This window comes from Hemitrygon akajei, chromosome 22 (genome assembly GCF_048418815.1).
Source record: "Hemitrygon akajei chromosome 22, sHemAka1.3, whole genome shotgun sequence".
NCBI classification, from domain to species: domain Eukaryota; kingdom Metazoa; phylum Chordata; class Chondrichthyes; order Myliobatiformes; family Dasyatidae; genus Hemitrygon; species Hemitrygon akajei.
Window position 1 is genome coordinate 57,364,566 of NC_133145.1, and position 22,778 is coordinate 57,387,343.

The 22,778-nt window shown below is 39.4% G+C and overlaps 1 protein-coding gene across 2 annotated transcripts in view; it reads left to right on the top strand.

The window, feature by feature from the left end:
• aspscr1 (ASPSCR1 tether for SLC2A4, UBX domain containing) overlaps positions 1-22,778 on the top strand; it is a 290,192-nt gene that overhangs the window by 69,021 nt on the left and 198,393 nt on the right. For both annotated transcript variants that reach the window (XR_012095994.1, XM_073026315.1), the window contains exons 5-6: positions 10,578-10,635; positions 20,824-20,897. Coding sequence is in view for 1 of the 2 variants with exons in the window: in XM_073026315.1 (XP_072882416.1) it covers positions 10,578-10,635; positions 20,824-20,897 (132 nt within the window). In the remaining variant the exon portion in view is untranslated. The remainder of the gene's footprint in view (positions 1-10,577; positions 10,636-20,823; positions 20,898-22,778) is intronic.

A 22,778-nucleotide genomic window follows, 5' to 3' on the forward strand; every position in this document is an offset into this window, starting at 1 on the left:
GGGGACCACATGCAATGCTGGAGAAACTGAGCAGGTCAGGCAACATCTATGGAAATCAATAAATGTTTGATGTTTTGGGGCAAGACCCTTCTTCAGGACTCACTTTGTCCATAGTCTCTCAAATTTGATTCTCAGTGGTAACACTTTGGGTTAATTTTAGTTGTCAGAACTTCAGGTTTTTTTTGCCAAGTTGCCACTATAAATCTGCTGAGTTTCTTTAAAGTATCTGAATTTCATTAATCTTTGATTTGGTAAATTTGTAGAATAAAATAATGTTACATACTCAGTAAAATTGTGGACACTGCAACATTGCCTGGAAATTAGTCATGCTTGTTCACTAACTGAAACTGTATCTACTGTTTTAACAAACTTCCACTTCATCCACCACAAGTGGGATTTCTTGGTGGCCAAACATTTTAATTCTGATTCCCATTCCTGTCCCAGCATGTTGGTCCATGGCCTCCCCTTGTGCATGATTAGGCCACCCTCAGGTTAGAAAAGCAACACCTTATATTTGGCCTCCAACCTGATGGCATGAATATCAATTTCTCCTTCTGGTAAACAAATCCTGCCCACCTATCTCCCCCCCCCCCCCCCCAATTCCCCTCTCTGACATTTTACAGTACTTCTCACTTGCCTATTACTTCCCAAACAAGAGAAAATCTGCAGATGCTGGAACTCCAAGCAACACACACAAAATGTTGGAGGAACTCGGCAGGATACTGCTGAATGATCTCGGCCCGAAACATTGCCTGTATGTTTTTCCACAGGTGCTGCCTGGCCTGCTGAGTTCCTCCAGTATTTTATGTGTGTTGCCTACAACTTCCTCCTGGGTCCCCGGCTCCTTCCCTTTCTCCTATGGTCCACTCTCCTCTCCTACCAAATTCCTTCTTTTTCAGCCCTTGAACTTTCCTACCCACCTGGCTTCACTTATCCACCTTCCAGCTAGCTTCTTTCTCTTCCCCTAACCTATTTATTTTGGCATCTCCCTCCTTCCTTCTCCGTCATGAAGAAGAGCCTCGGTCCAAAACGTTGACTATATATTCATTGCCATAGATGCTGCCTGACCTGCTGAGTTGCTCCAGCATTTTGCGTGTCTTGCTTTCAAGAAACATAACCTGTATTTATATAAATATTTCAGCATACTAATTTTGCAAATTAAAGTTGACATTGAAGTAATTACAACATGCAAGGAGTGATAAACAAATTTAAAATTAAAATGAAACTGTGGTAAATAAAATGAGAACTGGGAAGTGGTGAAGTGGCATGGGATAGGCTTCAAAGCCAGATTATTTTAATATCAGAGACAGGTGGTAGAAATTAAACTTTGAAGCTTAAGTTCTTAAAAAAAAAATGGCATTGCTAGACCCCTAAGTAAGGCATTATCATTGAATGGGAAGAATATTTATTTACTTTGTGGACCTTTAATTAAGCTTATGACTGGTAGGAAATCCAGTGTCTTTGTTGAATTTACTCAAGCTATTTGTCTGTCTTGTATCTTCAGTCTCAATAAAAAAAAACCTTTGGCTTCCATGTTAATTGGCTGCTGTTTAGAAGGACAAGCTTGTCTTCCTCTAGTTCATAGAACAACAGCCCTAAAAAAACACTGAGATGTACATGTTTCCAATTTCAGAATCTTCCACATCTTGAGTGGTTGATTTGTTTGAAGAAGGGAGGCATGGTAGCATAGTGGATAGCAGAATGCTGTACAGTACCAGTGACCCCGGTTCAATTCCTGCCATTGCCTGTAAGGAGTTTGTACGTGAATATCCGGGTGCTCTGGTTTCCTCTCACAGCCTAAAGACATACCAGTTGGTCGGTTAATTGTAAATTGGCTGGTGATTAGGTTAGGGTTAAATCGGGGTTTTCTGGGTGGAGCGGCCCCATGCAGTATCTTAAAAAAAATAAAATAAATAAACTCCCCAGTCTGTAATAATGTTTATATCATTCTTGAGCTCATTGAACATATTGCCATAATCCTGGTTATGTGATCATGGATGCCAGGCAGACAGTCTCTGAAGAGTATTGATAATGGCTGAGGTCACCCATCTTGTAAAGACACTGTCCAGAAGAAGGCAATAGCAAACCACTACTGGAGAAAAATTTGCCAAGAGCAATCATGGTCATGGATAGCGAAAAGAATAAACATAACAGATGGGAAGACAGATGGAAGATGATGATCACCCACGTCATGGCACATGATGATAATGATGATGAGTTTAAACTTAGGTTGTCTTCTTTGGAGTATTGGAGACCTGAAAAAAAGTTTATAAAATTATGAGAGGCAGAGATAAGTTAGGTAGTCAGATTTTTTTCCCAGGGTAGAAATGTCAAGTAATAGCGGACATGCATTTAACATGGGAGTGAGCAAGTTTAAAGGAGAAGTGCAGAGCAATTTTTTTTACACAAGTGATTGGTACCTGGAACAGGTAGCCAGATATGATTGTGATGTTTAAATGATAGTTAGACACATGACTGGGCAGGGAATCGAAGGATGTGGATTATTGCACATGCAGAAGAGATGTAGCTTAATTCAGCATCATGTTCAGCGCAGCCATTGTGGGCTCTTCTATTCTGTGCTCTGAGTTCTTGACCATTAGCTTATGTGATGAGAAACTGATATTAATTCATGAAATTACACAATCTATTTTTCGTTGCTCTGATAATATTTTTAGTTTTTATATTTACGTAGAGTAATAATATAGTATAATTTATCCCCACTCTTTTGTCATTTGTGTACCTGTTCTTGCTGCTGCCATCAGGAAGAAGATAGTCAGGACTCACATCACGAGCTTCTGGAACAGTTATTACCTCTCACCCATCAGGGTCTTGAACCAGAGGGGATAACTTCACTCCATCACTGAAATGTTCCCACAACCTATGGACTCACTTTCAAAGACTCTTCATCTCATGCTTATTGCTTATTTATTTACTTTTTTTCTTTTTTTTTTCTTTTTGTATTTGTACAGTTTGTTGTCTTTTGCACATTGATCGTTTGCCCATCTTGGTTTTTCATTGATTCTGTAGTGTTTCTTTGTATTTGCTGTGAATGCCCGCAAGGAAATGAATCTCAGACTAGTGTATGGTGACGTATATTGTACGTACTTCAAAAATAAATTTACTTTGAGCTTTTTTTTGCCAGAAGTACCTTGCATTGTCATTTTTGTTTTGCTTCCTTTTCAAGCGTAACAGCGCGATGCTATAGTAGCACCAGTGACGCAAGTTCAATTCCACCAGGAGTTGTGCATTCTCTCTGTGACAGCTTGAGTTTCTACTAGGTTCCTCCACACTCCAAAGGTGTATGGGTCAGTCAGTAAATTGGTCGCATGGCTGTAATTGAGGAGTACAAGCTTGTTGGGGCCAGAAGGACCTATTACTGCGCTGCATCTCTAAATCTAAAAAATCTAAATCTGAAGAAGTTCTTCGCTTTGGTTGTTTAAGGGAATTCAGAACTTTTGCACCAAATGTAAATCAGAACTTTGATTTTGTGGCACGAATTTCTGATGTTCTTGGGCATTGCTTCCCTTCCAGGGCATAAGAATGTCCCTCCATTTGAGGAGAATTTACCATTATGAAATACCTCATGAATATTTAGTGCATAAACCTGCCTGCAAAATATTAGACTAAGTAATCAATTAACATGTAGATCTGTAAATGGCAAATAATATGTTGGTGTTTCAAAATTGAAGTCCACATCATAAATAATGTGTTTTTTTTTGTTACACAAATGTATTCAAAAGCTAGTTAGGCATTTGTAAAATTCTAGCCTTTGCCCACAATTTTCCTGTTATGCAGAAACTTGTGAGGATTCCAGTATTTATACAGGTGAAATTAATGTTTTTCTAATTAACTCTAAGAAATGGCACTATTTATATAATTTATTATTGACACATTATATTGTGGTCTTGCAGAATGTGTCATGTTTCAAGTTTTTGATCTTGCGTGTGTGTGTTGGTTATTAAGATTCCTGTAGCACTGTGTGATACCGCTTTTTGTGGCTTGCTCAAAGGTCTAGCAGTCATTTTTCACCATATGCCGAATGTTTCGTCTTATTGAAGTGATGAAACAATGTGTTCACAGACATACGGGGCTGTCCACTTGAAGGTGTGGTACTATTTATCTAATTGAACCTATTTGGCAGCCGCTCTTTTGAAGTGAGGGTAATTTAAATGGATTTAATTTTACATTATTGTATATTTGAAAAGATGTAAAAATAGAACTCCATTAATTTCATCTAGTGCCGTGCTGATTTGCAAGTGTCTGGGCATGAGTCCTGCATGCTGACAAGTCAACATATTAAGCGTTGAACCTTGCTTTGCAAAAGGAGCTGGGGTTAGGTTACAGTAAGGTAAGGATTCGTGAGGCATTCCCGGTAGTAGATAGCTAAGACAGACAACCTGGCAAAGGAGAAATGTCCCCATTTACTGTTCCTTGGTGTTTTGAAAAGAATGCATGTGATGTACTTTCTGGTGTAGATTTGTTGTGCATTTTATTTCCATTAAGTTTTATTTTTGAAGCTAATGGTTTGTACAAGTTCATTGGGGCACCACAATAGCCTAGAGGTTAGTGTGATTTTTACTACAGCTCAGGGTGTTGTTCAGAGTTCAATTCCAGTTTTCTCTGTGAGAAGTTTGTACGTTCTTCCCGTGACTGCAATGGTTTTCTCTGAATGTTCTGTTTCCTCCCACAGTCCAAAGATGTACCGATTAGCAGGTTAATTGCTCATTGTAAATTGTCCTGTGATTAGACTAGGAGTTAAATAAATGGGTTACTGGGTGGTGTGGCTTGTTGGGCCAGAAAGGCCTGTTCCACACTGTATCTCTAAAGTAAAACATATATCATAGTCTGTTACTGTATTTCACCAACAACAACATACACCAAAAAATTCTTGGGTTAAAACTTCCTAATTGTTTTCCTTTCCTCCTGTGTATTATGATGCATTGGGGTGATATTGTTATTTTGTTCACCTACGTTTTCTAGGATGAGAAAATCTGCATTATTATATCAGAATATCTCAGATATTTTCTTTAAGAGTAAATTATTCATTAGTTGTTGTTTAGCGGGCATTTCTCATGCTTATTGCATGTAAAGCAATTCTGATCACCTAAAGCAGAGGTTCCCAACCTTTTTAATGTCATGGACCCCCTATTGTTAGCTGAGGGGTCCATGGATTCCAGGTTGAGAACTCCTGGCTTAAAGTGACTTCTTCACTTAATATGAAGTGATCCGAACAAGTTATTTTTCAGTGAACTGTGTTGATTAGCTGGAAAACATATTATATTTGAATGCACATGGTGTACGGAATAAGGCCGATGATCTTGTAGCGCATTTAGGATTGGCAGGTATGATGTTGTGTGCATCACTGAATCATGGTTGAAAGAAGGTTATAGCTGAGAGCTTACCATTCAAGGATACACATTGTATTGCAAGGACGTGCAGATTACACAGAGGCAGTGAGGTGCCTTTATTGGTTAAAAAAAAACTGAAATCAAATCTTTAGAAGAAGGTGACATAGGATCAGAAGATGTAGCACCCTTGTAGGTAGAGTTATGAAACTCTAAGGGTTAAAAGACCCTGATAGGAGTTATACACAAGCCTCCAAACAGTAGCATAATGTGGGCTACAAATTACAATGGGAGATAGAAAAGGCATTTAAAAAGGGCAATGTTGCAATAGTCATGGGAAGTTTCAATATGTAGGTAAATTGGGACAATCGGTTTGGTGCTGGATTCTAAGAGAAAGAATTTGTAGAATGCCTATGAGATGGCTTTTTAGAGCAACTTGTGGTTGATCCCTCTAGGGAAATGGCAATTCTGGATTGTGTGTTGTGTTGTGTCATGAACCAGATTTGATTAGGGAGCTCAAGGTAAAGGAACTCTTAGGGGACAGTGATCACAATATGATAGAATTCACCCTGCAGTTTGAGAAGGAGAAGCTGAAATTGGATGTATCAGTATTATAGTGGGGTAAAGGGAATTACAGAGGCATGCGGGAGAAGAGCTGGCCAAAGTTGATTGGAAGGGGCCAAGTTAATTGAGCAAAAATTAGTGGAAAGTTAAGAGGATTAGGAAGCTTTTTAAAACCAACAGGAGGCAACTAAAAAGTCATAAAGAAGGAAAAGATGAAATATGAAGGTAAGCTAGCCAATAATATAAAAGATGATACCAAATGTTTTCTCAGATATATAAAGAATAAAGGAGAGCTGAGAGTGGACATTGGACAAAGAAATAGCAGAGGAAATTAGTAAGTATTTTGAATCAGTCTTCACATTGAGGACACTAGCAGAATTGTAGAAGTGCAAGAGTTTCGGGGACAGAAGTGAGTGTTATTGCTATTACCAAGGAGAATGTGCATGGGAAACTGGAAAGCCTGAAGTGTAGATAAGTCAACAGGACCAGATGGACTACACCCCAAGGTTCTGAAAGAGGTAGCTGGAGTGATTTTGTAGAGACATTAGGAATTATCTTTCACGAATCAATAGATTCTGGCATTGTTTTGGAGGACTGGAAAATTGTAAATGTCACTCCACTCTTGGAAGTTGGGTGGGAGGCAAAAGAAAGGAAATTGTAGGCCAGTTAGCTTGACTTCGGAGATTGGAAACATATTGGAGTCTATTATTAAGGATGAAGCTTCAGGGTACTTGGAGGCACATGATAAAATAGGCCAAAGTCAACAAGGTTTTCTAAAGGGGAAATCTTGCCTGACAAATGTTGGAATTCTTTGAAGATATAACAGGATAGACAAACGAGTGTCAGTGGATGTTATTTGTTTGGATTTTCAGAAGACCTTTGACAAGGTGGCACACATGAGGTTGCTTAACAAGATGAGAGCCCATAGTATTACAGGGAAGATACCAGTATGGATAGGAGATTGGCTGATTGGCAGGAGGCAAGGAGAGGGAATAAAGGGAGCCTTTTCTGGATGGCCGTCGGTAACTAGTGGCGTTCTGCAGAGGTCGGTTTTGGGACCACTTCTTTGCATGTTACATGTCAATGATTTGCTTGATGGAATTGATGGCTTTGTTGCAAAGTTTGTGGACAACGCGAAGATGGGTGGAGGGGCAGGTACCGTTGAGGAAGCAGAGTGTCTGAAGAAGGACTTGGACAGATTAGGAGAACAGGCAAAGAAGTGGCAGATGTGGCAGTGGCAGTGTCGGGAAGTGTATGGTCATGCACTTCGGTAGAAGGAATAGACATTTCCTAAATGGGGAGAAAATGTAAAAATCAGAGGTACAAAGGCACTTGGGAGTCCTCATGCAGGATCCCATAAAGGTTAACTGCAGGTTGAGTTGGTAGTGAGGAAGGCAGATGTAATGTTAGCATTCATTTCAAGAGGACAAGAATGTAAAAGCAATGATATAATGCTGAGGCTTTTTGATGGCTCTGGGCCTGTACTCACTGGAGTTTAGAAGAATGAGGGAGAATCTCACTGAAACCTAATGAATATTGAAAGACCTAGATAGAGTGGATGTGGAGAGGATGTTTCCTGTAGTGGGGGAAGTCAGAATAGAGGGATGTCCATTTAGAAGAGAGATGAGGAGGAATTTCTTTAGCTAGAGGGTAGTGAATCTGAGGAGTTCATTGCCACAGATGGCGATGGAGGCCAAGTCATTGGGTATAGTTAAGGTGAACGTTGATAGGCTCTTGATTAATCAGGAAGTCAAAGGTTCAGGTAAGGGGCAGGGGAATGAGGTTGAGAGGGATAATAAATCAGCCAGGATGGAATGACAGAGCAGATTTGATGGGCTGAATGGCCTAATTCTGCTCCTAGGTCTTGTGGTCTAAAACTTACTGTCTGGAAAAATGCTAATTTATGCACAGCAAAATTATTTGGGAACAAGGAACTAATGAAATTCCATAAGTCGTCTTATAAAGTAGGCATTTTTTCCCTATTACTATGTATTGCATTGTACTGCTGCCTCAAAGTCAACAGATCTCATGACATGTGCCAGAGATATTAAGCCTGATTTTGGTTCTGATTCTGTAAGACCTATTTCAGATGTATTTATACTTCTGTGATCTTGTTTGTGACTTATTTTTTCCACGACACTTGAGGGAGATTACATAACATTACAGGAAGGTGTTTGTAGTCATACAATTAATGTGTAGTGACCAATGAAGCAATACTTAAAGGCATCACTGCAGCAAGGTTAAAGGGCATGCATTAAGGTTCTGAGTAGGGAGATCATTTTCTTTCAGTTTGTTGTAAACTATTATTGTATTAAATTAAATATAATTTTAATTGGGAAAAATTGTGTAGTTTTCTTTGCAAAATAATGCACTGTTCTAGAAAAATAGACATTTATTTATTTAGAGACACAGCATGCAACAGACCTTCCGGCCCAGTGACAGTGCTGCCAGGCCACCCGCCTATTTAATCCGAGCCTAATCACAGGACATTTTACAACGACTGATACCCCTACTCACTGCTATGTCTTTAGACTGTGGGAGGAAATTGGAGCACCTGGAAGAAACCCATGCAGTCCTGGGGAGAACGTACAGACTCCTTACAGATGCTGCCAGAATGCAACTCCAGACTTCGATGCCCTTGCTGTAATAGCATCAGGCTAATTATTGTGAAGGACTCTCAGTTGCATTTTTAGATTTATTATACAGTCTTTTTTTTGGACTGTGGTTTTGGAATCTGTTTTCTGTTTGTCTTTTCGGTACTTGGTTTCATTTGCTGGGAATTTAAAAGCAGTGGTGGGGATCGTGCCATGCAATTATTTTTGGCAAAAGTACCAAAGGGCATTGACATTGAGCAATTTTTAGTCAAATGTCTTTTCTTGATAGAAAGTTTTGTTTGTGTGACTTATCAATATCTATTTGTGTTTAGACACATGTTCAGCACACTCACCTCTGTGGTCCACTTTCCTCTTCTATCAGATTCCTTCTTCAGGCCTTTAGCTTATGCACCAATCATCCCAGCTTCTCACTTCATTCTCCTCCCCCACCCACCTACCTTCCCGCTCACCTGGTCTCACCTATCACCTGCCAGCTTTTACATCTTCCCCTCTCCCCCAACCTTCTTATTCTGGCTTCTCCCACCTTCCTTTCCAGTCCTGATGAAGGGTCTCAGCCCAAAATGTCAATTGTTTATTCCGCTCTATGAATGCTGTCAGACCTGCTGAGTTCCTTCAGTGCTTTGTGCATGCTGCACTATTTGCTCTCATTTTCCACTACTTATTTATCAGATTTCTTATTGTATAGTAATCTTTTTAAAAGTGTTGCACTGTACTACTGCCACAGAAGACAAATTTTATGACATGTTAGAGATAATCAACTTAATTCTGATTCTGCGGTGTGTTACAACTTTCGCAGTAGTGCCATCAAAAAATACAAAAACAGTGTGTTTGCATTTCACCGCTTACTTGCTTTTGTTCTTATCTTCGGCTTTTAACCTACAATAAGCTTTGTCTTGAGGAAGTGTATCATCTGTATAGTTTGGAAAGTTATTATTCAGAGCCTTCAATATAAATTTTGTCTGTCAGGTTGGAGAAATACTGCTGTTGCCCTGTGTTGGATCATGGTGTGTTTGCGACGCAGAGGTTCTTTAGAAGTCAAGAATGAGGCATAAAATTTGCTGCTTACGGTCATTTTTTTTTAGGTGTTAAAAGAACAAACAATGAGCAAAAGAGAACCGAGAGAACAAAGAATTCATTATCGCCTTCTACAAAAAAATAGCTCTAACAAAAAAGATAACAACATTCCAGTGATATGAATTGGCTGAAACTGGCCAGATTCAAGTGGCATGACACTGCTGCAGAAAAACTAATGAAGCTTTTATATAAATACAGAAGCAACTATACCACAATTACTGGAAAATTCACTGAACAATTAAATGTTGGTGATTGTCTTAAAAAAAACAAGAAAGCTAAGAAAGTTCAACTATAAGAAAAATGACAAATCTACACCCTAATCCAACACAAATAATCACGTAACATTGGTAAATTATGAATTTTTTTCAAAGAAGGTTTAGTATACTGCCTTGATGGACATATATATACCTTCTATGATTTTCTTAACAGTTGACACAGATGTAGATGAAAGTGAAATTCAGTGACTAGCTCTGTCTTTAAAAGCTTGTTGGATTTGCACAGCATTTAATTAAAACCAATGTTGTCAACAGTTTTCAACCAGATTCTTTGGCCACAGATGGTGCTAAAATGATCAAAAGAGCACCTTATTCAAAGCCAGGTGAGGTTTGATTCACTTTAATGTTGGCACAGAGAGTGACACCACAGAAGTGCTACAGCCCCCATCTACATTATTTTTACTGTCAACACCTTTGGGCATGGATACGCATCTGGAGTGTGCCTTGAGTGTGGAGATGTTAACAGCTGTTTATAGTTACATGTTAGCAGTTGCAACTGGATTACCCAAGGTATTCCTCTGTGGATCAAATTAAAATCTGTGTGGTATTGACCTCTGAAGAAAGCAGTCAAAAGACTTAAAGGTTCCTGATATTTTTATTGCCTTTGCTTTATATTTTGATTGCGAGTGCTCCCTGCACCAAGGTGATAAATATTTTTGCTCTGTACAAGACCAAATGTTGACAGTTTTTTCCTGTTTTGCTAGGATTACTGAACAGCAGCTGTTGGAATCTACTCCAGTCTGTGTTTCTATGAGGGATGAGGTAAGCAGAGAGAAGAAAGCCCTGCCTTTTAATAATCAGCTACTGTCTACAAATTATCAAATTATTGTGGCAATTTGTTCAGCCTAACCTTACCTTTACAAACGGTCCAATTGTTGTAGAGTTTCCAGATTCAGTTTCCTGCAGTTATAATTGTTCTGATGGAAGGAACAAAGAATGCATTCACCAAGAATTTGTCGTTATGAAGTTATACAGCATAGGAATTGTCCTTTCAGTCCTCCATGTCTTTTCTGACTATCAAGTTATCATCATCATCATTATGTGCTGAGCCACATAACGTGGGCAATCATACTCTTCCATCTGTCTTTAATCTGTCTTTCCATCTGTTATTCTTATTCTTTTTGCTATCCGTGACTGTGATTGTTCTTGGCAAATTTTTCTACAGAAGTGGTTACCATTGCCTTCTTCTGGGAAGTGTCTTTACAAGACAGGTGACCCATAGCCATTATTAATAGTCTTCAGAGATTGTCTGCCTGGTGCCAGTGGTCATATAACCAGGACTTGTGATATGCACCGGCTGCTCATACGACCATCCACCACTTGCTCCCATGGCTTCATGTGACCCTGATTGGGAGGGAAGGTGCTAAGCCGATGTTACACCTTGCACAAAGGCGACCTGCACGCTAGTGGAGGGAAAGAGCACCTTACACCTCATTTGGTAAAGGCATATCTCCTCCCTACCACCCAGACTATCGAGTACTTGTTAGAATCTTCTTAAACGCTGTAAGCAATTCTGCTTCCACACCCTCTCTGGCAGTATGTTGCAGGTACTCTCCACTCTCAGGGTGAAAAAGGTCCTCCTCAGATCCTCTCTAAACCTCCTGACTGTAATTCATCTGATTTAAGTGTGTTTCTGTGCCTTAGTGACTCAGATACACTGCCAGATACTTCTTAATTGTGAGAGTCTGCGCCCCCACCACTTCTTACACAACTTGACTTTGCTTCATGATATATTAGGAGTTGAGGTACTCCAGGATTGTTAGCTTTTACTCCAACACTATTTGAGTAACCCAGGCAAGGTCATGTGAAGAAATATGAGCAATTCACCAGAGTGTTCCAATCTTGGCATCCTTGTCAAGAATTGGAGTTTGACGGAAAATTCTAGGCATGCTCAATCCTGCCCTTGGTACAGTTTTTATTAAAAGACTGTCCTTGTTATAAATAGGCATATGAGAGTGTAATAAAATTGTTGTTCAAGTGACTGTAATCTAAACTCACAGATCACTGTAGCACAATAACAGGCCCTTTGGCCCATCCAGTCCATGCAAATCCATTGATCTGCCTGTTCTCATTGACATACACCCGGACCATAGCCCTCCCATCCATATACCTATCAAAATTTCTCTTAACTCTTGAAATTGAACCCGTATCCACCACTTACACTGGCAGCACGTTCCACACTCTCACCACCCTTTGTGAAGAAGATCCCCCTCAGGTTCTCCTTAAACATTTCACCCTTCATCCTTAACCCATGACCTCAGTGGAAAAAGCCTGTTTGCATTTACCCTATCTATAACCCTCATAATTTTGTATACCTTTATCAAATCTCCCCTCAATCTTCTACATTCCAGGGAATGAAGTCCTGACCTGTTTAACCTTTCCTGATAACTCTGGTCCTCAAGTCCAGGCAACATCTTTATAAATTTTCTCTGTACTATTTCAGTCTTACTGATTATCTTTCCTGCAGGTAGGTCTTTTCCCTTATGAAAGAAGAATGCTGTTATAGTTCTTGAATGTTGAGAACATACAGTGGAAAGAACTTTGGGAGATGTGAGTTTTTTCCCCCTTTTTGCTGCTAAAGTACCAGAACAAAATGAGGGCAAAAAAATCTTCAATTTTGTTTTAAAATAGTTTGAGTCGATCTCTACCAAGTTGTACCTTACAGGTGCAGGGGGATAAACCTGTGCCACTCAGTGATGCATACATTTCTTACGCTCTTCTTGGTGAGCCTGCATCTGGGTCATGCACCAAACTATTAAAATTTGTTTTAGGAAATTATTGCTGGATAATTAGATGTATAAAGAAATTTTACCAGCTTCATCAGTCACTTTTTGTTTTGATGAAGGCCCCCAGACCTGAAAAGTTAACTAAAATAAAAACAGAAAAAAAATATATATAGTGCCTATAAAAAGTATTCACCCCCTTGGAAGTTTTCAGGTTTTATTGTTTTCCCATATTGAATCAGTGGATTTATTTTGACTTTTTTTGACATTGATCAACAGAAAATAAGACACTTCCGTGTCAAAGTGAACACAGATTTTTTTTTACGAAGTGATCTAAATTAATTACAAATATAAAACACAAAATAATTGATTTGCATAAATATTCACCCCAATAATATGACACCCTAAATCAACACTGGTGCAGCCAGTTGGTTTTAGAAGTTACATGATTAGTTAAATGAAGAACACCTGTGTGTAGTCTAGATATTTCGTAGTGAGAAGAGAGCAAGGTCAGGATGGTGGGATTTGGGGTCCTTAATGATGGATGCTGCTTTGCTGCAACAGTACACTTTGTAAATATGCTCAGTTGTGGGGAGGGGTTTACTTGTAATGGACTAGGCTATATCCACTATTTTTTTTGTAAGCTTTTCAGCAAGTTAGGCTGTTTCTGGGGCAAGAGAAACAATTTGCACTTCAGGTTGAATAAATGCTGGCCACTTCCATTTTTTGTTCTTTTCTTTAGATTTCCATCACCTGCAGTGTTTCCTTGATTTTTACTGAAAAGTTAACTGCTTCACTTTCCATAAGTGCTGTCTAACCTGCTGAGTTTTCTACATTTTGTTTTATTTCTAATATTTACAGTTTTTAAAATTTTCCAAGCTGTCACTATCCCTGTCTCAAAATATTTAATTACAAAAATAATAATTTCTAACAGTGTTACAGGGAAAAAAAGAAAAAATGGGTAAGTCTACCTTCAGTCAGACTTAAGAATTTTTTTTGTAATGGTAAGTTCTTTTTGGTATTAAAAGTGTCAAGAAAAACCTTTAAGCAGTGTGAGACTAGAAACTAGTCATAGAACTGACTAGTCACTAGTCAGTGTGAGACTCTAGTCAATAATTTTTTTTTATTTTAATTTTTTTATTAGTTTTTCAAAACATTTTACAAATTAAAAACCCCAAATCCCAATGAGGAGCATTAATACAGTGCAAAATTAAGCATACTATAACAATATGCTACAAAGGAAGAGAATTTAACAAAAAAGCACCTAAATTAAAGACAAGTAAGCTTAGTGTCCTCCCCAAGCCCCACAACACAAGAAAAAAAAACAACTCCAGACCGACCACAACACAATATAAAGAGTATAGGTCAGGACAGTCAAACTCCCAGACTGTGAATACACTTAGCAATAGAGGATAATAATGCCTACTACCAGGAAAAAAAAGGGAGCTGAAAGCAAGGGACCGAAAAGAAGAAAAAAAAAGAAAAAAAAACCCTAGTCAAGAGGAAGGTTATGAAAGTACTCGATAAAAGGTCCCCAGACCTTATGGAACTTTAGATCCGAATTAAGAACTGAATAATGAATTTTTTCGAGGTCCAAGCAGGCCATAATGTCGTTAAGCCATTGCGCATGAGTGGGCGGGGCAACATCTCTCCATCTAAGGAGGATCAAGCGTCTAGCCAGGAGAGAGGCAAAGGATAGTATTCGGCATTTGGTCGGACCCAGACATAAATCTGGACTCTAGTCAATAATTGACTAATAATCAATAATTAATACATACCAATTTATCTCTGTGGATAACTAATAAATACACACACACACACACACACACACACACACACACACACACACACACACACACACACACACACACACACACACACACACACACACACACACACACACACACACACACACACACACACACACACACACACACACACACACACACACACACACACACACAAGATGGATTTCAGTGGATTCCGGTTAATTGGGACGCATCAGGTCCAATACATTTTGGCTCAATTAAGCGTCTGGCCAAAGTGTCATGGAAATAGTTAAAAAGGTATTTTATAAACAGTAGCAAATTACCAATTTAAATGAAATATAGAAGGAATTAGAACACTAGGAATACTACTGTACTCTGCTACTATAAAAATAATACTTATTGATGAAGGAATTAACCTGCGTCGGGTTCTTTTGTCTGTAAATGAAAAAAAATCAGCATAGACAGGTACTACAGATAGTGGTCTGTTTTCATACAATGCTGTCAACGATTGCATCCTCCAAATCTTCTCTTTCATTCTAACATTCATGATGATTGTCGACACCTTCAAATTCTGTGTATACCTAACATTGAAGTAGTGAAATCGTTTCATTTTCATACTCGACCATTTCTGTCATCTTCCGAGCTTGAATACTTGAACCCACAGTGAGCAATGTAGTTCAGAATTGTCTTACTGCTTACTTCCTCCCAACTAGCAGTAACAAAAATCACTGCTTTTTGAATACGAACGCAAGTAACTGGTGCTATTTAAAGACTGTTCTCTAGAAGCACAGTGTAGTATCTAACAGCCACGGAGGTGCACGCTACTGACATTATTGACAAAATTTTTGGCAACAGTTTCCTGCCTCAATTAAGCAGTACAGTGTCTTAAATAAATGAAGGAATCCTGGCTATTTTTTCAATTCATTTTTGTTCTTTAAGAGTTGTCCTATATAAGTAGCTGCGCTGAATAACTGATGGCCCAATTAACTGGAATCCACTGTATGTATGTACATAGGAGAGGCTCAGTTTGGATACTTTGGGACATCCTAGTGTTGAGCTGTAGCTAGCATAGAAGATGTCGCCCTGGCTTTGAAGTTCCTGTCTCATATATTGCAATGGTTCTGAGAGAGAGAGAGAGAGATTTGCCTTTGCTTTTGGCTTTCATGTTCTGTCCTAAGGCATTTTAGAGTCAGTGAGCTTGTTGATTTTAAGCCAAATTGAGAAAACAGTTTTGAAGACAGCAAAGTCCCAAGTACTGCAAACAAGATAAAAGATTAAAGATTTTTTGTTGTGTTGCTTGAGGGATGAATTTTGGCTGGGTTTGATTGTTGCAGAATCCATTCTTCCTTCATCCCTTTTGAGCTCAAATTAAAAAAGGTTCAAGGCCAAACAACTCAAAAGTTTCGGCCAGTGTAAACAATTCTCTGTCTGGAGCTGTTCAACACAGCTTCTGTGGCTCTTTCAGTAGACCTGTATTAGGTGCAGTTCTGGCACCTTAAAGCATCTGGTCCAAGATCTAAACCCTATTCATCTAACAAAGAAATATTACTCCTTGGAGTTCTGTTCCATGTTCAGACACTGTCTGTCAGAACAATATTAAACTCTCCATTTATCCCAAGGCAGAAATCTAAAGGCCAATATTGAGGCATCAGAAATATTTAAAAAAAATTCCTTTAGGTGAAAGTAGACATGATTCTCTTTCACAATAAATGAACAAATGTAAACCTGTCATTTTAAAGTCTAAGTGAAGTAAATATCTTTTCTTTCTTCACTATCACATTGTTTAAATGTTTATCTCTTTATATTTTATTCAGTTGTAGGTTTCCTGCTGAGGTCAGTAGATTTCTTTTTATTCTTCCTGTATCTTAGGCGGATGAGATTCACCATAATGATTCTGTGGATATGGGACTTGGAGTTATATAGATAGTGGAAAAGCAGGAGTTGTTTGCCTTGGACCCCAGGTGGTTGTGAGGAAGAGTCCATATTTCCCATTTCCCTGTCAAGCTAGTTAAACCTCCTCCGTCAAAGCCTCTCCTCAGGGATTTTGATATGGGTGGTTTGCTAGAGCTTATCTTGAAAGTTTAAATTGGTTTAGCAGGAGACTGGGATACAGAGTAGATGTACAGTGGATGGGAGGGACTTCAGGGAAATATTGAATTGACTTTATTTCTTATATCCTTCACATACATGAATAAAAATCTTTGTTATGTCTCTGTCTAAATGTGCAATTTATAGTATGTACAACAGGACAGTCAATATAGCGTAGAAATACAATTGTGTCAGCATGAATTAATCAGTCTGATGGTCTGGTGGAAAAAGCTGTCCCGGAGCCTGTTGGTCCTGGCTTTTATGCTGTGGTACAGTTTCCTGGATGGTAGCAGCTGGAACAGTTTGTGGTTGGAGTGACCCATTGATCCTTTGGGCACTTTTTACACACCTATCTCTGTAAATGTCCTGAATTGTGGGAATTTCACATCCACAGATGCACTGGTCTGTCTGCATCACTCTCAGCAGAGTCCTCGATTGAAGAAAGTACAGTTCTCATACCAGGCAGTGATGCAGTGATGCTCTCAATTGTGCCCCTGTAGAAAGTCCTTAGGATTTGGGAACTTGTACCAAATTCCTTCAACAGTCTGAAGTGAAAGAGGCACTGTTGTGCCTTTTTCACCATACAGCTGGTATGTACAGACCATGGTGAGATCTTCAGTGATGTGTATGTCGAGGAACTTAAAGCTGTTCACCCTCTCAACCCCAGATCCATTGATGTCAATAGGGGTTAGCCTGTCTCCATTCCTCCTGTAGTCTACAACTAGCTCCGTTTTTGTGACATTGAGGGAGAAGTTGTTTTTTTGACACCACTGTGTCAGGGTGATGACTTCTTGTCTGTAGGCAGCCTCGTTATTATTTGAGTTAAGGCCAATCAATGTAGTATCATCAGCAAATTTAATTAGCAGATTAGAGCTGTGGGTGGTGACACAGTCATGGGTACACAGGGAGTAAAGGAGGGGGCTTAGGACACAGCCTGAGGGCCACCTGTGTTGATGGTCAGAGGAGCAGAGGTGAGGGAGCTCACTTTTACCACGATGAGCTTAATTTGTCACATGTACAGTACATCAAAACATCTGTTGGCTGCTGTTGCTTTTGTGGTCTGAAGGTTTTTAGGAAATCAAAGGACTCGTACTCAGATTGGAGATATCACAAATTCCACTGATAACAATTAAGCTATAGAATAGTGTGACACCTGCTACTAAAAACCAAGAAGTTTCTACAGAATGGTAGAAGCAACTGTACCATAATTACTGGAAAATACACTGAATAATTACATGTATATAAGTGATTATCAACAAATACAAGCAATCATAGGAAACCTCATGGAAAATACAAGAAAAATAACAATTCTACACCCCAATCTAACACATCCAAACACAGTGAAATGCATAATTTGTGTCATTAACTGATATGGCCCAAATATTTATTTATTTAGCAATAGAGTGCGGAGCCGGCCCTTCGAGCCGCAGCACCCCAGCATCCACTCGTTGTGCTGGGGCAGCCCACAAGTGTCGCCATGCTTCCAGCAACAACATAGCATGCCCACAATTTACTGACCCTGAACCGTACGTCTTTGGAATGTGTGAGGAAGCCCAAGCAGTCATGAGGAGTGCGTACCAACTCCTTAGATACAGCAGAAGGGTTTGAACTTTGATCTTCTGGTCGCTGGCACTGAATTACGCTAGCTGCTATGTTACTGTGCCGCCCCAATATCGAAAAGATAGGAGAAAAATTAAGCCACTCTATTTGGCAGAGCAGATACAGGTGTGGTAAGGCACATACAGAATAAGAAAGTTAAATTACATTGAATGCAAGCAGTAAGCAGATGACCTGAAACATTGATTAGCGCTAGGAAATATGATACTGAGAATGTGTTATCATGGAGACATGGTTGACAGAGAGCCAGGACTGAAAACTAACCGTTCTGGGGTATAGGTGTGATGGGATGCTTTGGATGTAAAAGAGGAGGTGACATTGCAAGATTAATTGAAGAAGACCATTATTGCAATGATCAGAGTTCAATATGGGTGGCAGGGTGGAGATACGTCTCTATCAAAGGAGGTCTGCAGGTCACCCTTGTGCAAGGTGTAGCACCTGCTTAGCCCCCCCACTCCGATCAGGGTCACGTGAAGCCATGGGGGTAAGGTGTTGAATTACTTCTGTGGAAAATTTTGCCAAGCGCAATAATGGTCATGGAAAGACACAGCACATAATGAACAAACAATTATTGCAATAATGATGGAGGTGATTCTCAAAGAATCTTCAATTGAGGCCATATCAGTTGAGTTTAGGAGTAAATGGTGCTTTTTTCATGCACCCACTGCCATTTTCCTCAAGGTGATTGAGGTTGAGGGTTTAGGAGGTTCTTATACGATGCGTTGGCAAATTGCTGCAGTGTACGTTGTAGATGCTGCGAACTGTAGGACTGATGTTCTGATGCTGGAAGAAATATATGTGCAGGCTTTTAGATTGGATGCCAGTCAAAGAGCTGTTTAGTCTCAATTGCTGATGAACTTCTTAAATGTTGTAAAATTACACTTGCCCATATATGTGATGAGTAGTTCATACCCTTACTAGATGGTTGAAGACTATGGGGGCTATGAAGGTGAACCATTTGCTGCTGTAGTCTCCCGTCTTTGACCTGCTTTTGCAGCCACAATATTTATGAGGCAGATCAACTTTGCCCAACTCATTCTTACTCATCTACACAGCAAATATTTTTTTGCCCATTTTAAGTTCTGATTAAAAGTTCAAGGAACAATTTTTGGCAAGGCAACAGCTAATATAGCCAAGTTAAATATTTTTCTAGCACTGGTTTAATTCTGAAAATTTTGCTGCTCTTGACACATCTTTTTAAAATTGCTTCCTATTAACTGATGCTTTGAACTATTTGAGAAGTGTTTTGTTTTGAATTGGATATGTCAATTTGAGTTATTTTGTAAGCAAATACTGTATGAAAATGCTTGAATAATTTACACATGGAAGAACAAGCAATATAGTCAACAGCTACAAGCCTATGAGTATTTGACATTGCTTTACATTTCAATGACATTACTCCGAATGACTGTGTTGGTGGTACTTTCTCAAGCAAATGGAGAGCTTCACCAAGTCTTTCGGCAGCTTCTTGGAAGGGATTGCAACACCTTTAACCTGTCACTATTATTGCAGCAGAAGTGATCTAAAGTTAATTGAAATAATAATCAATGTAACATTAAATTCCTGTCAAAGTGTACTTAGAAGTACTGTAATAACTTGAGCCATAAGGAAAGGATTTATAAGGAAAAATGCTTCATGCTACATTTCTAAGCTAGGCTTTATAATTGGATTCTAAGACCTCTGAGGCATGGCTGTTAACATTATAGGTGGTCAAGGTGATGGTGTGCTGATTCATCAAATGATGTTGAGTCATTGCTTAAATATGACTGTGAAACATTATATGTTTGACATTTCAGCAGAGAAGGAGAAATTCCTTTCCCATGAAACCGGATGGAATCAATTCCATTCCCATTCTTGACTGTTGAGTCTAAACTTGTTGTGTAGTCTCCCATTCTGACTCAGACTCATGCTTTGATAGGAATTTACTATTGTGTTGATTGTTGTTTCTGTTACAATGAACTTGGTCATTATTAGATCATAATAATAGTTCGACTCCATAAGGAGTTAATCAGTCAGCCTTTCAAGTCTGTTGTTCTCGTTGTTTTACGCCATTAAACCATGACTATGTGTCTCAATTTAATTTAGACCATAAGACATAGGAGCAGAATTAGGCCATTCAGCCTATTGAGTCTATTCCAGCATGTCATCATGGCTGATATATTATCCCTCTCAATTCCATTCTCCTGCCTTCTCCCATAATCTTTAACACCCTTACCAATCAGGAACCTACCAACTTGCACTTTAAGTATATCCTTTTCCTACAAAAAACAATCTGTTTGCTGTATGTAAGCTACCTTTTTAAGGGTCAAGTCCCAGATTTCCCCTGTTCTCTCTAAGGAAAGTACTTAAGGCCAGAATACAAGGAATCTGAAATATAAGGAGAAAGCGTAAAGAATGCTCAGCAGGTCAAACAGCAATGGCAAGTTTAGTGGAGTTGTCATTCCTGATCATTCTCCAGTGCTACTCAAGTTTGTACCTGAGCATCTGGGTCTGGTTGTGCTGTCCCTATATGTCAATAACTGGCCACCATGTCCTTAAGCAGAGTGGAGGTTTAGGGAACAGAGTTTTCAGACGGTGATCCTGCTCACCAGCTGATGGCAAATGTCAGTGGAGAGGTATGAGAAGAGAAATGTGGAGAGAACATCACACAAAGGTGTTCAGTATTGTGGCCTTCAGCTTAACTTTTGTGCAATTGTTCTATAACATTTACATATTTTAAGTGTGTATATACTTTCATTCTGTATCTGTTTCAGATAGCTGGAGAATCTGCATTAAGGAAAACAACCCTTAAATCAATTGGACTCACTGGTGGTAGTGCCATAATTAGGTAAGGCAAGTTTACTTGAGCAGTTGCATTTCAGTGACTGCATTATTAGATCTGTCATTTTCAAGTTCGTGATTTACAGAAAATAACCAAGACACTATCTATATTTTAAAAAATTCAAAGGTCAGAATGTTTTCTGTCAAACACAAGAACCTTAAAAACCATGGAGAAGAATATAATGGCAGGGAGGAGCACAGGTCAACGTTCAAAGTAAATTTATGATTAAGGTATATATAGGTCCCATATACAATCCAGAGATTCATTTCTTGCGGGCATGCTCAATAAATCCAATAATAGAATAATAACCAGAATGAAATACGGCACTAGCTTGGGCATTCATCCAACGAGCAAATGACACCAAACTGTGCAAATACAAAAAGAAAGAAAGAAAAAATAAATACCAAGAACATCTGGTGAAGAGTCCTTAAAAGTGAGTCTATAGATGGTGGGAGCATTTCAATGCTGGAGTGGGTTAAGTTATCCCTTTTGGTTCAGGAGCCTGATTGTTGGTAATAACTGTTTCTAAATCAGGTGGCACGAGTCCAGACGCTTCTGTACCTTCTTCCTGATGGCAGCAGTGACAAGAGAGCACATGGGTAATATTACAGCTATATAGGACCCTGATCAGACCCCACTTGGAGTACTGTGCTCAGTTCTGGTCACCTCACTACAGGAAGGATGTGGAAACTATAGAAAGGGTGCAGAGGAGATTTACAAGGGTGTTGCCTGGATCGGGGAGCATGCCTTATGAGAATAGGTTGAGTGAACTTGGTCTTTTCTCCTTGGAGCAGTGGAGGATGAGAGGTGACTTGATAGAGGTGTATAAAATGATGAGAGTCATTGGTCATGTGGATAGTCAGAGGCTTTTTCCTGGGGCTGAAATGGTCTTAAGGTGCTGGGGAGTAGGTACAAAGGAGATGTCAGAGGTAATTTTTTTATGCAGAGAGTGGTGAGTGCGTGGAATGGACTGCTGGCAGTGGTGGTGGAGATGGATACGATAGGGTCTCTTAAGAGACTCCTGGATAAGTACATGGAGCTCAGAAAAATAGAGGGCTATTTGGTAACCCGAGGTAATTTCTAAAGTAAGTACATGTTCGGCACAGCTTTGTGGACCGAAGGGCCTGTATTGTGCTGTAGGTTTTCTATGTTTCTATGTCCTGGGTGTTTGGGGTTCTGGATGATGGATGCTGCTTTCCTGCTATAATGTTTTGTGTAGATGTGCTTGTGGTGGGGAGGGCTTGACCTATGATGGACTGGGCCGTATCCTCTACTTTTTGTAGGATTTTCCGTTCAAGGCATTGGTGTTTCCTTACCAGGCTGTGAAGTACATAGAGAAGTATAGCAATGGACTAGGCCCTTCAGCCCACAATGCCAGTTCAAACTCAGCATCTATCTGCATTCAATCTACATCTCTCAGGTCTGAAGATGAGAAAATACTTCAAACGCCTAGCAAGTTTGCTTGAAAAGAGAACAGTATTTCAGGCAGACATCCTTAAATGAGTCACCATTCTGATTCTGTTATTTTTTTTCCCCCTCTGCTTTCGGGTAAATGTGCTGGTTCCCGGCAGTTTGTGTTAGTAGAGAGCCTATATGAAAGGTGGTAGTCAATGGGCTGCGATGGTGAACTTTGAAATTGTGCTGTTTGTTTATAATAAAAAATGGATTGGTATGCGGGAGGGAAGCATTAGATTGATCTTGGAGTTGGTTAAAAGGTCGGAACAACATTGTGGGCCGAAGGGCCTGTACTGTGCTGTAGTGTTCTGTGTTTACATTTACCATTTTCCCCATTTAATAGCTTCCAGAATTACAGCCAGGCAAAGTAATGATTTATATGAGTCTGTGAAGTGCTTTTGAAGTGTAGTTCTATGAAACTTACAGTTTTCT